Here is a 16,994-nt window from a genome sequence, read left to right as displayed (position 1 = left end):
AAAACCCAGAAGAGGGCATTCCGTCGCACATGTGCGTGCCAGAATCCGAACTTCCAGTTTCTGGCACGTGCACCCAACAAATAACTGGCCTTCGCACATGTGTGCAATGAAAACCTGTGAGTTTGAAGAGCTCTGCTCTTCCGGGTTTTGTCACTTCCATGTGCATGAAAGCAGGCTGGCCAGTGCACATGTGTGCACAGCAACGCAGAAGAGGAACCAGTGAGGCTGCACATCCCGTGCAGGATGGCTCTGCATGTCGTTTCCAGCACGCGTGCCACCATATGCTTAGAGTGATGCAAAACAGTTTCTTGGATGTCGTGTCCCCCTCCCTCTTTATAAAAAAAATTGAAAGATAGTATCGAAAAGCTAGGAAGTATAACTACTTCTTTACATTTTTATAATGCTGTTGAAAGAACATTCATGGAAGTGAAACTGGGCATGTAACTTTTTCATGAAAATGGTTAGCTACGATGGATGGCTTCTTTTCCTTCAAATGTTGTTTGAACATTTGCATAGTCCCACTTTGAAAATGATTGGCAGGAACTCTACTTTTTAACTTCTCGGTATGGATTTTGATATAAACATACGACACTTTTAATGAAAAGGCTTTTTCATTTTATACTTGTAATTTACTAAAGTACCCTTTCACCCAGAAGCCAAGTCACTTACAGAGACTAAATGCCTCTAATTTAGGTTTCTCCTTTGTTAAATGATCCTCTAAAGGAGATGGCAGTAAAGAACTTTGTAGAGTACCATTAAAGTGTATTTCTACACTTCAAAAGTTGCTTTCTTCAGTTGAAGATTTAGTCAGTTACTTGTGTGATTATTTAGGGTCAGGTGAGATATGACTTCCTTAATCAGTTTTCAGCCTTCGTGATTTCATATAGAAAGTGTGACTGAATGACTCCGATACGTAGAACATTTTAATTTGGTAACATGCCTAGATATTTATGAAAGATACACTTAATGGAAGCTGCATGTGGCTTGCGGGATACAAATTATACACCTAAAAATAAAAGAGAACTCCTCATGATTGTAATATAATACCTAGAAACTCGGGGTTAATCAAACTTATTTTTATAGGGAGCAAAGATGATGGAGCTACAGACACCTCTAGCTGGAAGTGATTTGTATGCAGCAAGGTTCGGCGATTCCATTGCCAATTTAGGAGACATTGATAATGATGGCTTTGAAGGTATTTTGTCTTTTTTTTAAAAAAATCTGTAGGCGTGTAAAGGGAGGATGCATTGCTCAGTATTACCTGTAAGTGCAGCTATTCTGAACCATACCTAGAGATGCATGTAATTATTTTAAGAGTGCAGAATTTTGATGCCATTGTTATGTCAAGCAGAATATTTACAGTACAGCCAATCAAAACTGATGATTTCTCATCTATCACCCCCTTTAATTGACAGTAGCAATTTTTGTCTCGAGTTATGCAACTTTCAAGATGATGAATTCTGATTTAAAAAAATAATGTTGGCAGAGGAGCCTGGGTAGGGGTTTCCATGCAACATCCTTTCCCCTTTCATCCCTTTATGTCCCCCAAATCCATTGTGATAGAACTTTTAGAGAATATTCAGAGAGCGTGGGACCTATTCAGGAAATGGAAATCTATTTTGCCCGAGAAATCTATTTCCCATTGGATTTTGCTTGGTATAATTTATAATTGACTGAAACGAATTGTGTAAGAATGTACAGCAGTTGAAGTTTCTCTGCTTGACTGCTTCCCCATATGATCTATGAGAGCAGCTTAATAATTTCTATATAGAGATAGAGCAAATGATAAGTTCCTGCTACATCTTTAAGTTCTCCAATAGTTAATTACAAGATAATTAGCTTATTGGAATATCCTTCCCTAGCTCTGTGGGTTTATCCCCTAATACCGACCTGCCTTTTTCTTCTTCTTACTCTGTCCAGATTTCTCTTGTGATTCCTCTTTAAAAAATAATTGAAGGGAGGGATCTATAGTAGTCATAATTTTGTTTTTATCTAAAAAAATAATTGTACAATGTAATTAATGCATGGTTAATTTCATTTTCCATTGTTTTTTTTTTAAACAGATATAGCCATTGGGGCTCCGCAAGAAAATGATTTAGAAGGCTCGGTTTATATATACAATGGCAGAGAAGATGGAATATCACCAACCTTTTCACAAGTAGGCCTATTTAAATTGTCCTTGTGACTAATATTTTTAATATCTCGCTGTTACAGATTAGCTGTTCATTGGTTTAAGCAGGCTCAATTGTCAAGGATCCCAGTTCAGTTGTTCAATATTTCCAGATAGGTTTGGATAGGTTTTCTCCAGCATGGAGTTCTGGAAGACAATTGCCAATTTGGACTAGATAAGCTAGCATAAATCAGTTTCTCATATTCATATTTTTTATATTAAGCAGAACATGGAAGTGGAAAGCATGCAAGGTAGGAATTCATTGACACAATAGTTCCCCAGTCACAAATTCTGTGTTACACATGCAAAGTAGGAGTAAGCTGGGGCAGAGAAAGAGGAAGGATTGAATACCTAACAAAGATCTTAATTGTCCCAGTTACTTGGTGCTGTCAGTGTTAATTCTTAATCGAAACCCTTATGCATGCTAACTTATTTTGCCACTTGCTTAACAGCCCTTTCCTCTATCAGCCATTAATGGAAAAAAACACTTTGTATCAACTCTTTTCTATTAGTATTGAATGGCAAATCTAAGTGAGTCATAATATCAGACTTAATGGTTCACAAATAGTCCAGCTCAAATGTAGAAACAAGCTGCTTGTGTTAACAATATTTTAAGGTAGCAGCACAAAAGTATTTGTAGAACAGAAATGCATATGCTAAGTTCCAAAGCCACCTGTAGATGTTGAAAATATTTTACATATCCCATCCCTGTCCAAAGTTGTTACCAAATTGTAATATTTAATGAGACAGAAAAAAGACAAAGTAACTAATGTTACTTATAACCAGTGTAATTATAATTAATTATATCATGAATGCATTCCTTTAAATGTGGATGGTGTGAAACCAGTGCAACTTTTTCTGTGTCATTCCCCCCCTTAACTTTTAAGAATATGGTCAATTTTGTGTTGGCCTAATAGACAATCTGAGGATGCTCTCAGGCCAGCTTACCTAATCCTAAGAAGATGTTTGGGATATTGAAGGTATCATCATTTATTCTTGGGACCAGGGGTGAAATGCTCTGAAATTTGCTATCGGTTTGCTTCACGGGTGCATGTGCGCTTTACCCACATACATACGATAGGCGCTAAGAAGCCTTTTCTGAGACTGCAAAAATAAGTAGAACAGCAAGGAGGTGGGAACAGCTGTGCGGCGGGATTTAGATCCTGCTTTCTAGCTAATATAAATTGTGTGGCACAGCTGATTGCCAGAACTTTTTAAAAACTTTTTTTAAAAAAGTTTTTAAAAAGTTCCGACGATCAGCTGTGTGATAATCAGGTATGCCACATGATTTCTAGTGAATATAAATCGTGCAGCACAGGTGATTGTCGCACAGCTGATCATCAGAACTACCAGTTCTCCTGAACTGGTAGATATTTTTACTACCGGTTCGGGCAAACGGTAGTAAAAACCAGTAGCATTTCACCCCTGCTTAGCACTGAATATAAAGCTCCCACAATGGAGGAAGGATGATTTTATTTTCTGTTATTTCTCTACTGCAGCTTTTTTATTTTTGTTTTAATAATAATTTTAGAGAATTCAAGGACATCAAATCAGCAACAGTTTACGCATGTTTGGTCAATCCATATCTGGGAGAATTGATGTAGACAGCAATGGGTATTCAGGTGAGTTAAGTACTTTTTGGGCAATGTTTTTTTTTATTTCTTGCCCACCTGTCTGGGACATAAACCTAAATGAATAAATAAAAATCATTATGAAGCAAATAATAAAATACAATAGAACTGGCATGGAACACACAAGTTCTAAAAAGCGATTTAAAGACAGCCTGTTTATATGTAAATGAATTAATATGCATGGTCCCATATGCATCTACTTAGCATTGAGTTTAATTGAATTAAACAGACCTTTCTAATGCTTTAAAATTGTAGCATTGCTATGCTAATTTTTTTTCAGACTAATGTACTGGAATTTGACAACTTGGAAAAAAGAAAATGGAAAAATAGAACCAGACACATAGTTTTATTAGAGGTCTTTAGTAGTGGGGTAAGAAGATCAAAACACTTACAAATGTTAGTGCAGTATACCTACATGTGACATTAGTATTTTGCTCCATTCTGTATTAGTAAATCAAATTTAAGTATTCTTCTTTCATTGTAATCTTCAGTTTCTTCTGGCTCCTCTGATGTCCAGCCTTCAAAAGTTCCATCCTATCATTTTAAGAATTCAAAATAACAGCTTATTCTCAGGGGAAAGAGTCTTATAATTAAGAATAAAAATTCTGTGACCTTTGAAAAGGCACTAACCATGATTTGAGCAAATATGACTACTCCCTTGTCTCCAAAGCTTTAAACTCACCACTTGTCTTGTCACTGTAAGGAGCAGCTGTAAGGGCACTTGTGGGCGATCTCAAGTTCTCTCCTTGTCTGGAGAGAGCTGGTGTAAAGTTTCCAAAAAATGCCCTAATTAATTTATGAACCGTGAGACAAAGTTCAAAAGAAATCCAGTCATTTATTAGGAGCAACATTTTGGCATGTTCTTCTGCAGAGCTGAAACTGATTCTGGTTAATGGTCTCTGAACTTTACCCCTTGCCAACTCGTCATTCAACTGCAATTGTCAACCCCATTTTTAGTGGAGCAGTCTCTAGTTTACCATTTGTTCCCCAGAAGTTGTGGGCAAAATAATTCTCGAGGGACCTAGAAGATAAGACGCATAAATCTTTTTAGTTTATAACCAGCACTTTGAATTGGAATCAGAAGCAACTTAGCAGGTTAGTAGGCAGACCATCACATTTTGGAAGAGTAGTAGTTTCCAAATTATCAAAGGTAGTCTTATGTAGAGTGCATTGGGGTGCTAAGGGAATGAGTCATAGTTGTCAAAACTTCCTGATCAAAAAAGTGAAAAGATCTGATCTTTCAATTAATGCACCAACTGAAGTTGGGCAAAGCCTCCCAACTTTAATGCTCCACTAGCTTCTCTAGCAGGCAACACCAGGAAGAATCCTAAACAATGAAGCACTCCTTTGGGAGAATTGCACCTCTGTCTACAGTGAACACTGAAGTCGGGATAGAGCCAGCGTCATAGCTGACTACACAGCTTCAAGACATTGGGCAAGGATTTCCACAGTAACCTTATACAGCCTGGACTAGCAGTATGCAGTATCCTTCCTCGCAGACTGGCTGCTGACTTTGCCAATGGTATCATATAAACGTTAAATTGTTTAACGGAGAGAACCAAGTCCTCTTGCACTTCACAGCAGAGCTTGGCTGTTTGTGTCCCGGGCTGGAACAAGAAAGGAGAAAAGCCAATGTAACAGGGTGTCTCCAATCTACAATCTTCACTGGTGGGGTCCAGTGGAATCCACTGGTCCAGAAGAACGCCATGATAATAAATAGGATGGTCATATCATGAAAAACATGTTAGGTATTGATGAACAGGACTTGTTTGTTCTATTGCTCCTCTAGACCACATGCAGCTCGAGAACACTGTTTAATTTTGTTCGTGACTTAGTGAAATGTGAAATCTGCACTCTAGAAGCTTCTATCCAATGAATATCACCCCTGAGAAGCCCAGAAGAAATCATGAAGATGCTCTCTGAAGTGTTCTCGCCAAATGTTGCTGGCATCTTATGTTGAAAATAGAAGCATGCAGGCATATTCACTGATATTTTAACAAGTTGATTTGTCACATTGGGGAAACAGCCTCTGCATGTTTTACTTGAGAGAAGTTATAAAGAGAAGATTCAAAAGAAGAGTGAAATGAAAATAAATCATTATTATAGTACTCATGTTAGCTACTTTGACTCTTAGGAAGTGTGAGGTGAACATTAGATGTGTTGTGCCAGCACAGAGGCTAATGATGTTGACAACATTCTTTTTTTCCTGTATAATGTTGGGGGTAGTTTGTAATCCCAACACATTTGCAGGCAGAACAAGTCCTTCAACAATTCTAGTAAATATTTCCTAGGAAAGCCAGGAGAAATAAGAAAGTGGACAGAACACTTGGTATATTTACACCACAACTGAAATGTATGTCATTCTCTTCCAATGCTTCCTCTCAGATATTGTGGAAAGTGCTTTTTTGACGAGAATATTTTGTTGTAACTCCTTCGTTAACTGAGCGTTTCCCGGAGTGATGCAACAGACCCCTTTAGGCAACCAACAGAAGGACAGAGGGACCGTATGTTCTATGGTGCCAGAAGAAATTAGGACGCATGCACTAACTTTATCCGCACATCCCTAGAGGGGAAATGCTTTTTCTTTGCCCATTGAAACTAGGATATGCTTCAAGGTTTCTTGACTTTTCCATATGTTATTGATTGCATATGAAATTTGAAGCAGCAGCATGTGTAAGAGAAGAAGTCAAGCTGATAAAAGCGGTGCTATGGCATCATGAGGCACTTCCTGCTTTTTTTCTACATTGGATATTGTATTGTACAGAGGCCCCAGAGAAGTGGAATTTGTGCCATGATGCCACAATACTGCTTTTCTCATTCTGATGAATTCAGTAAGATCCCACAGATGTTACTGAGGCAAACTACCTAAAGAACCTTTTTCAAAATGTGAAGGCCAGGGTTGTCCAAAGAACCCCTTTCCCCTGCACATATAATTGGAAAGAAGGCTGCAGAAGCAGGGGGAATTGTAAATTACTACCTTTATATTTTGAGCAGTTGTTTAATTTTTTTTGCTACAAATAATTGATCTTCTATTTAGAGGGCTCTACAATTTACTTTCCTCCATTTCAGATTTCTTGTGGATTTGGAGCAGAAGTAAATAAATTAATTAAAATAATGAAGCCATATTTTGATAAATCTGTTTTATGATTTTAAACATGCCTTAATGTATCAGCATATTCTTGTCATTAATGATGTGCAAACAGCACTTTGATGTAGTCTGGAGATGAATGTGCAATAAAAGAGAAGTGCCAAATAGAACATTTATAATGCTTCAGTCTTCAAACCGTATTTCTGATTCATTTATTTATTTATTTATCCAGTTATTTATTCAGTCATTAATTCATTTATTTTTACAGATGTAGCAGTTGGTGCTTTTTTGTCAGATTCTGCTGTATTACTGAGGTGGGTAGAACATATTTTAGGGTTAGAAGCAACTGAATCATATATGTGTGTGTGTGTGTGTGTGTGTGTGTGTGTGTGTGTGTGTGTGTGTGTTATATTTGTGCTGATAAATAAATAAAGGGAGATAGATCTATTTCAAGCTATTTAGCTCTCATCAGCTAGCCATACTCTTACTGGGATTAAGGGTAAGGGTAAGAGCCGAGGTGGCGCAGTGGTTAGGGTGCAGTACTGCAGGCCACTTCAGCTGACTGCTATCTGCAGTTCGGCTGTTCAAATCTCACCGGCTCAAGGTTGACTCAGCCTTCCATCCTTCCGAGGTGGGTGAAATGAGGACCCAGACTGTGGGGGCAATATGCTGACTCTGTAAACCTCTTAGAGAGGGCTGAAAGCCCTATGAAGCGGTATATAAGTCTAACTGCTATTGCTATTGCTATTTATCAACACAAATATAACACAAATGTAACAAAGGCAACAGTAAAAATATTGGGTTTCTGTCTGGATGGTCTCTTGTGACGAGCCGATGGACAGAGAATGGAAGCAGTTGTCTTCCTCCCATGTTTGGGCATACCAGGGGTTGTGACTTTAAATACATATACATATACATATATACATCATATACATCATATACAACATATATACAACATATATACAACATATATACAACATATATACATATACATATACATATACATATACATATACATATACATATACATATACATATACATATACATATACATATACATATACATATACATATATATATATATATATATATATATATATATATGTGTTTTTTTTTATTTGTGCTGATAAATAAATAAAGGGAGACTAGTATAGATCTATTTCAAGCTATTTAGCTCTCATCAGCTAGCCATACCCTTACTGGGATTTGAACCTGGGCTATATGGCATACTAGGCACACCATGCCATATAGCCCAGGTTCAAATCCCAGTAAGGGTATGGCTAGCTGATGAGAGCTAAATAGCTTGAAATAGATCTATACTAGTCTCCCTTTATTTATTTATCAGCACAAATAAAAAAAAACACAAATATAACAAAGGCAACAGTAAAAATATTGGGTTTCTGTCGTGATGGACTCTTGTGACGAGCCGATTGACAGATGATGGAAGCAGTTAGCTTCCTCCCATAATTGGGGCTTACCAGGGGTTGTAAAAATCATATATATATATATATATGTGTGTGTGTGTGTGTGTGTGTGTGTGTGTGTGTGTGTGTATGTATGTATGTATGTATGTATGTATGTATATATATATATATATGATTTCATCACTCTCTATTAAATTCTGAACTTAATCACTAAGCTAGAGTATTAGTATATCACTTAAATCTTTAATATATGGGACCATTAGAAGTTACGGTCTAAGCAATGGGAACCTTAGAATTTATATATCTCACAGTCAAGTCTTGCATACTAAGATATTGCCATTAGGTGATCATTAACAATCAGAGGATGATTTAAAGGCAAAAGGAAAAGTAGCATTTCTTCATCAAACTGTCTCAAGTTAAAATATTTATCGTACATAGTACAACACTCAATCTGTTTTCAAAGTAAGTATGGTACTCTGATCCAGATAGAGATTTTAAACTTTCAGAAGTGGCCCAATTCTTTCATCCCCATCTATGCCTTTCTATAAATTCTCTTTATGTTATCACACAGAAAGGCAAATGGCACTTTGAGCAGGAAAGACAAGCAAGGAAAGAAAAAGTCAATCTCTTATTTTCAGCTCAATCCTGATCTTAAATAATAAATTAGACATGCATGCTATTTAATTAATGTCATTTGATCTGTTAGAATCTAAATCCTTGTGTATGTCTTTAAAAAATTGAATGCCCGTCATTATTAATATTGATAGAACATTTTGTGATCACAAAATTTCCCCTTTTTTAGGACGAGGGCTGTAATTATTGTGGAATCATCCTTAAAACACCCCAACTCTGTAAACCGAACCATACTGGACTGTGTGAGAAATGGACAACCAGCTGTGTGTGTTAATCTAATGCTTTGTTTTAACTATACTAGCCAAACCATTCCAGGTTACATAGGTAAGCCTCTATATGCTTAGCACTTTCATAACTGAATATTAAAAAAGAAGTTGGTGGTTATGACAAATTTATTACTAGCTAAAGTTTAGCTAGTAAAGTTTAGAAATGAAGCCCTGTGTTTTCTATATGTAAACTATATACATATGTACAGTATAGTTTAGTATAGTATAGTATAGTGTATAGTATAGTATTGTATTGTATAGTGTAGTATATATGTGAATAGTTTATATTATAATATAGATTGTATAATATATACAGTATAACACACACACACACACACACACACATAAATACTGCATATATGTGTGTGTGTGTATGTGTGCATATGTCAGAGGTGGTATTCTGTTGGTTCGCACCGGTTCGGGCAAACTGGTAGTAACGGCAGCGTGAGGCTCTGCCCACCCACCCAGACATCATCAAGAAGGTTCTGTGCATGCCCAGACGTACCACGTGCATGGGTGTGCGCACTCCCGCTACCGAACCAGTAGTGAAGATAAGAGGATACCAATACTGATGCATGTATATATTCCAAATATGAATAGTGGAACTTTTTAAAAAAATACTAAAGTTAATGTGATCCAAGATGGTCCTAGAGAGCAAGTTAAGTTTTTTTTGGTTAAAGGCATTAGGTTAGAGAGAGAGGAAATTCTGAATTCTGGTCTTGCCCTAGGCATAGTAGTCTTTAGCCAGTTGTTCTCTCTCAGAAAAAGGAGACTGCAAGCCATTTACAAAAATGTTGCCATGAAAACAGTGCAGAATTCTCCAGACATCTCTCAAAGGCATGGGCATGCAGGCACACACAAAGAGACACAATGTTAATAATTTGAAAGTAATTTATCCTGGCATGATTAGCCCACAATGTTCCTCCTTAGGGGGTTATGATAATAAAGAGAGTGTTTTGCTCATAATCTTGAGGCTATGTTCCCCTAAAACATATGCATAGGCATTTGTACTATAATTTACTTTTCAAACCAGAATAAAAAGGTTAAGTACATAGTATTTTATGCATATTATTGTGTCTTGGTAAATTACAAACTCAGAACATGCTCAGGAGAAAAGCTGCATATTCTTTAAGCAGTGTCATATTTGTATGAAGACAGAACTATGTCACACTAAAAGACATTAACATGTCCTCGTTATTTACATGCTCGCGCACGAGCACATGCCAGATTCTGAATACACATTTTGATTTTTTTTTTCTTTTTAAGATTTAATAATAAAAAGTGATGTTCCAAAGATTGGACAGAAAATCCTGAAAATGTAGAACCACTTACAACTTGCTTCCTTGTGTATGTTAACATCAGTAGTAGCTCACCATCGCTTTAATGAATATGGAAATGTTTTTGAAGATTTCTTTTAATCCTTCCTCTTATTTTATTTTTTTTAATCTTTGCAGTATTGCTTTATAATCTAAGCCTGGATATTAATAGAAGGCCAGATACTGCAGCGAGGTTTTATTTTTTCTCTAATGGAACCTCTGAAGCCACCTCTGGAAGTGTCCGGATCTATGGCAATAACAATGTTACATGCAGAATCCATCAGGCATTCATGAGGGTAAGATGGTCTTCATAGACTTGTTGGGATGGAAGTATTCACTGAGACGGTTATACAAAAAGCTCCAGCTGACCCCTGTCAGAGGGTTCCACCACAAAACTGCGGTCGACTAAAGCGCGCTCGATGAAACCGCGTACCTGACGTCATCACAGCGCGACAAAAAAAGCACGCTGTGAGCGGTAAAGCTAAAATTAACGCATAAACCTAAACCTAACCCCCCCAAACCTAACCCTAAACCTAACCCTTAACCTAACGCTAAACCTAACGCTAACCCTTAACCTAACCCTAACCCTTAACCTAACCCTAAACCTAACCCTTACCTTTACGTGAATCGGCTTGCTTTAAAAGCGCTTTTTAAAGCGCCCTTTTTTCTCCGCAGTCGTCGCGCTGCTGATGACGTCAGCGACGCGCTTTAATCGGGTGCGCTTTAGTGGACCGTGGTTTTGTCGTGCCACGTGTCAGAGAATCTACAGCAAACTCTGACCGTGGTCATTTGTCAAGATTTATTCAAGTCATGAAAATAGACACTTTTGCTTCTTACATCACAATTTATGTTTCACATCAGTGGTGGGTTGCAGGCAATATGCCCCAGTATGGGCATACCGGAGCACTGGGTACCGCTCCGGAGGGCCCGCCTGCCCGCACTCCTCACCTGTCTTTAAAGTCTTTGGTGCTTCCGCGCACAACGCATACAGTGCCTGCGCAACACTCCGTCAAGCAGCTGGAGCATCGCGGAGGCATCACTGGACGCTAAGATGCATGTGCCCGCTGCGCGCATCCATGTGAATGATGCCGGGCTTGTTCCAACCGTACCGGTTGGAACAGGATCTGGAACCCACCACTGTTTCACATCTATCACAAGTCAACTATGGAGATTTTCAGTCATGCAGATCATGGTTGTCCCTAAGGTGTTTTTTCAAGAGGCAACTGGACTTTCTTGGTTTTCTTTGAAGACCTTTTGTTTCTCATCCAAGAAGCTTCTTCAGCTTTTTTCTTTCTCCTCCTGCAGCTTTTGACCTTGTAAGAAGACACTAAGGTTAAGTGAATTTGGTGTCAGATACCAAGCTTTCATTTTCCAAATCATGCTTTGTTAACACCTGAGAAAAAATAATGATAGCTAATTGGTGTAATGAAAATAATATAGAGCAGATGCAAGGAAACCTTGTGGAAAATCAGAATGAATTGGAAAACATATGAACTAATTAAAACAAACTTGTTATTGAAAATTAGGGCACGGAACCTCCCACATCAAGGAAATAATTTAGTCAACTTTAATATAATCTGTGATACTTTATATAGATTTATTTTCACAAGCACTTAAACACAATATAAAAACTTCCATACTTAGTTAAATGTAAAAAAGTGTACTTTTTCCAGCATAAAAGTGTAGTAATTATGTAGCATACAAGAATTCATTTCTTGAATTTAAACATAAATTTACTGTTTAGTTAAGAATGACTTCCATTATGCTCAATGGGACTTTCATCCTAGTAAATCAGGACTGCACCATTAATCAAAGAGAGAAATAGAGTATCAGCTTCATTGCTGTTTCAAGATTTATGCTCATTCTTCCACTATCCTTCCTTAGTCCTTCAATATAGGCAGCACTTCAATCTGTATTACAGTACAATAAATCTAATGGGCTGAAAACATTTAAATACGACTCAGGGTGAGTTTTATAAATCGATCGAGGAATCAGTGTGGGCCATAGGGGGAAAGGTATCTTTCTTGATATTATGTGGCTAAGACACTGAGCTTGTCGATCAGAAAGGTCGGCAGTTTGAACGGAGTGAGCTCCCATTACTTGTCCCAGCTTCTGCCAACCTAGCAATTCGAAAGCATGTAAAAGTGCAAGTAGAAAAATAGGAACCACCTTTGGTGGGAAGGTAATAGCATTCTGTGCGCCATTGGCATTTAGTCATGCCGGCCACATGACCACAGAGATGTCTTCGGACAGCGCTGGCTCTTCGGCTTTGAAACGGAGATGAGCAGCGCTTCCTAGATCGGGAACAACTAGCACATATGTGCGAGGGGAACCTTTACTTTTATCTTTACCTATCTTTCTAGAGCAATAAAATCTCATGTGCTCTGTGTTATGAAGAACCTTAATAAAAATTATGCTAAAAACATTCTTAAATATACAATGTCCAAGCTATTTGGACTTCATTTTTTTGCATACCGCTGCCTGGGGTTTGCTTTTGAGTGGATTTCCTTAGAAGCATTATAAGAGAGAATTCAAATTTGGGGTGTACGCTGCCGTGCAAAACCTTGTTTCAGGATAAATGATGAAATCTAGAAATATCTTATATTGTTGATTGGTAAATATTGTTTTCCGTTCTATGCAATTCATTTATTTGATTTCGCCATGCTTAGAAAGATGTAAGGGATATTCAGACTCCTATACATGTTGAAGCTACCTATCACCTGGGGCACCATGTTTTGAAGAAGAGAAATGCTGATGAACTCCAACCACTCCAGCCGGTACTTCAGCAACGGAAGGAGGATAATATTGTGCGTAGCAAGGTATGTCATGCTGGCTTGTAGGATGGTAAATGGAGTCTAACAAGCTGAAACTTTTCTGTTTCAGATCCTCATCTGAAGGTTTTTTCTACTTATATGGACTTGATGGTGGGGCTGACTTTGAAGTAGTATTAACTATACTAAATTATGGATTTTATAACATTATCGCACATAAAACCATAGAAAAAGCATTTTCTCATGCAGAAGGGAAGGAGAACTCATGTTTGTGCTAAGTTCTGTAACTATTAAAACCATATGGAACCTGGATCACCATCAGCTGTTGTGATTCATCCATTCTTTTAATGTAATTGAGACATAACAAAGGCCTATAGCCTTGTGTATACTTTGGATGGCTCTAAAAATGTCAAACTGTAAACAAAGTCCCTACATATTAAGCCAAATGACTGACTTATTGCCTTGATCTCCAGAAAACGCCAGGCAGTAGTCCAGACATAACAACATAGGACTTCTGCTGCTGGCATAGTTTTCTGGATCAAGGCAAATATTTTTTTATTTTCTGATACACAGTTTTTCAATATAAAGGATAGAAAAGCAGTTGAACATAATAACAACTGCTGTAAATTGATACACGCTCTCTAGATGCTGTTGTGAAAGGTCAAAGGGATTTGTTTCCACATGAACTTTCCTAGTGGCATCCAACAAAAAATGTCAAAAGTGAAGTAACCTTCTGTTCTTCTCTTATCACTTTGCTTTGGAAACTATTTCATTTAAAAGAAGTATTCTCACCATCATCCATAATTTTGCTGGATCTTGCCATAAGGCAGCGTGATATGACTGTCCCAGAAATTGTTTTTTAATTATTTTTGTTGAGAAATGGCAACAACTGTCTAATTATTTAATTTATTGCTGTATTTTTAGGCAAGTTAGGGGAAATATTTTGCTTCTTTCTAGGGTTTGGCACCTTTGCATATTTGTGTGTCGGAGAGGACTTTTGTGGCTTTTTTAACTGGATATTCCTATAAGAACACCCTGTGTTTGATGTTGTGGTATGTCGGAAGCTTTATGTGGTGATAAGGGCTGCTTTGAACTTTTGGTACATTGATTATAAAAGACAGCCTTTTATTTCAGAAAGGTGCCCTTTAGATTTATTTAATGTAATTATATCTTTTCTTGGTTTTGCTTTTGGATTTTACTTCATAAAGTTATAAAACATTTTTTTTTATCCTTATGAAGCTGTTTTTCAGGTTTGTGGTTTTTTTCCCCCCAAGAAAATATACCCTTTGTAATTATTGATTTAAAAAGCTGCCTAAAATGAGCCTTCGGTACAGACAGAATGGCATTAACTGAAATAGAGGGTGCCAACTTTGTGTAATCTGAAAGGCAGACGGTGACATTTCCTTATTGGTTATTTTGGATTTCATGGTAATAATGTTTTTGAATACATATGTTCAAAATGGTTCTAAAAAGTTGTTTCTGTTCTTCTTTCAAAGTTTGTCTTTGCAAGATTTTGTACTCAAGAAAACTGTTCTGCAAACCTTCAAGTTTCTGGAAAAGTTATATTTCCAAAGTAAGTCCATTATAATTGAGAGAAAGTGAATAAGGTTCGTGAACTTAGCTTTCTATCTAAAAAAGTTCTTTTTAGAAAGATTGGAATCAGGTACCAGAAAGTTCTGCAAGGCATAAAGAATCATGTCTGAGTGGAGTCATAGAGGAGCTGAGTAAATTGACACAAAGATAGCTGAATAAACATGTGGAGCCCTGGCACTGTATGAGAAACTATGTTTATATGATTATATTCTGCAATTATTCTGCTATCCTCAAAACATATTTCACTGGTCTTGTTTATATATACTGAACTATTATATACAGTAGTTTGCTTTTTTTGTTTAGCACACTGTGCAGACTGTTTCCAGTTCAATGTTATTTGTTTAATCAGGTCAAACTGTCCCATTCAACAAACAATGGTTTAAAAAACCTGGCTTGATAATACGTGTGAATGCAACAAATGCATTAATGTCCATGTAGAGCATTGCACTGTAATTTAACAAAATAGTACATTGTTGAAATAGCATAGCAACTCCCTAAGATTAGATAATATAAAATATTCTTATAACCATTCAGTCAGGTGGTACTAGATCACCTTGGTGCTGCCACCTGATTATATAAAACAACGAAATTCCACTCATGCACAGATTTATAATATCTTCCCAAGCTATTTTAGGCAGAGAAGGAATGTTCTCCTTTTTTTTTCTCTAGAAAGCATAGACTTATTAACCGTAGTCTTTGCATTTACTAGTGGAAAACACACCTTTTCCCTGGATCTTTGCATACCCTCTGTTATAAAATTGTACCTGCCACCTAAATGCTGTCTTTTGCTTCCTAGCCTGTAATGATAATTGGAGATCTGGCATTAATGAGAGTTGATTCAAATTGTGGGAACTCCAAGGAGTTTATAAGGGGCTCATAAGTGGTTTCCAGTCACTGATAAATGTAGGCATTGATCTTTCTCTAATCAAACAAGTTAATTTTGTCATCTCTGCTGTTTCTGTCATCTTCACCACCCATTTTTTCCGTTGTGATAGTTCGCAGTCTTTCTATTTTTGTGCATATAATAGTCTCGCAGGCCAGTCTTATCTATCATGATGTTGGTAAAAAGATATATAGACTTCAGTGGTACCATCTGCAAACCTAGTTTTCAGTTAAAAAAAAAAAGTATTTTCACAATCATCGTGCATAAATTAAAACGAAAAGTACTGGATTTTTCGGAGTATAAGACACACCTTTTTCCCTCAGAAAAGAGGCTGAGAATCTGGGTGCATCTTATACACTGAATACAGCATTTTTTGCCTCCTGAAACACCGCCCCCTTCACCAAAATGGCCATGCATAGCCTTTAGGAGGCTTTCAGAGTGCTCCTGGGGGCTGGGGAGGGCAGAAATGAGCAAAGAATGGGCCCTTTTTTCTCATTTTTGTGGGCCCCCACCACCCAGGATCTCTCTACAAGCCTCCTAAAGGCTATTCATGCCCTTTTTTTGAAAAAAAACAGGGCCGTTTTTGGGAGGGCTGCAGAATGCAAAAAGGTTTTTTTTTTTAATTTGCCTCTTCAAAATCTTGGTGCGTCTTATACTCCAGACTGTCTTAAACACTGAAAAATATTATAATTGATTTTCACATTCAAGCAGTGGTTCTGCTGAACTGCAAAATGTGTTTATGGTTTACAAAGACTAGAATTTTTAAATTACCTTTTTATAAAAGCAAAAGTTGCATAATCTGTTCTTCTATTGCATGAATTTACCTGGCCTTCTTTTCAGGGCTGAATTAAAAATTTTCTCCTTCCTAAGGAAACAAGCAAAGCCATATCTTAGAAACATTTCTCTACCTGAATGCTAATCTGATTTCATTTCTTTTTGTATTGTCTTCTTTCACGGCCACAGCCATTCTGCATGATGTCTAAATCATTCATTTTAAATCTTACTTAGAAATTTACAGTCATTCAGTTCCTACTGTTCGACTCTTTCCCTTCTCTCCAGGGACCTGTTTCCTATAGAGATGAGTTGTAGCCTGTTTATGCCCTTCTGAACCATCCAGGAATTCATAGTGATTTGGTCTGTTTTAGAGGACTTCTGTTTCCTCTCAAAAATCTCCTGGAGCTTTCAACATCTGCCCAATTTGAGATTCATCAAATTTTCC

The 16,994-nt window shown here is 37.2% G+C and overlaps 1 protein-coding gene across 1 annotated transcript in view; it reads left to right on the top strand.

The window, feature by feature from the left end:
• The window catches only part of ITGA4 (integrin subunit alpha 4), a 58,784-nt gene that overhangs the window by 20,180 nt on the left and 21,610 nt on the right, over positions 1–16,994 (top strand). The window contains 8 exon segments of the mRNA XM_032216805.1: positions 1,084–1,195; positions 2,064–2,158; positions 3,702–3,792; positions 7,158–7,203; positions 9,116–9,270; positions 10,667–10,824; positions 13,198–13,347; positions 14,796–14,872. Coding sequence (XP_032072696.1) covers positions 1,084–1,195; positions 2,064–2,158; positions 3,702–3,792; positions 7,158–7,203; positions 9,116–9,270; positions 10,667–10,824; positions 13,198–13,347; positions 14,796–14,872 — 884 coding nt within the window.

This window comes from Thamnophis elegans, chromosome 1, assembly GCF_009769535.1.
Source record: "Thamnophis elegans isolate rThaEle1 chromosome 1, rThaEle1.pri, whole genome shotgun sequence".
NCBI classification, from domain to species: Eukaryota; Metazoa; Chordata; class Lepidosauria; order Squamata; family Colubridae; genus Thamnophis; species Thamnophis elegans.
The sequence above is the reverse complement of the archived record's forward strand: the minus strand, read 5'-3'. Positions and strand labels throughout refer to the sequence as shown.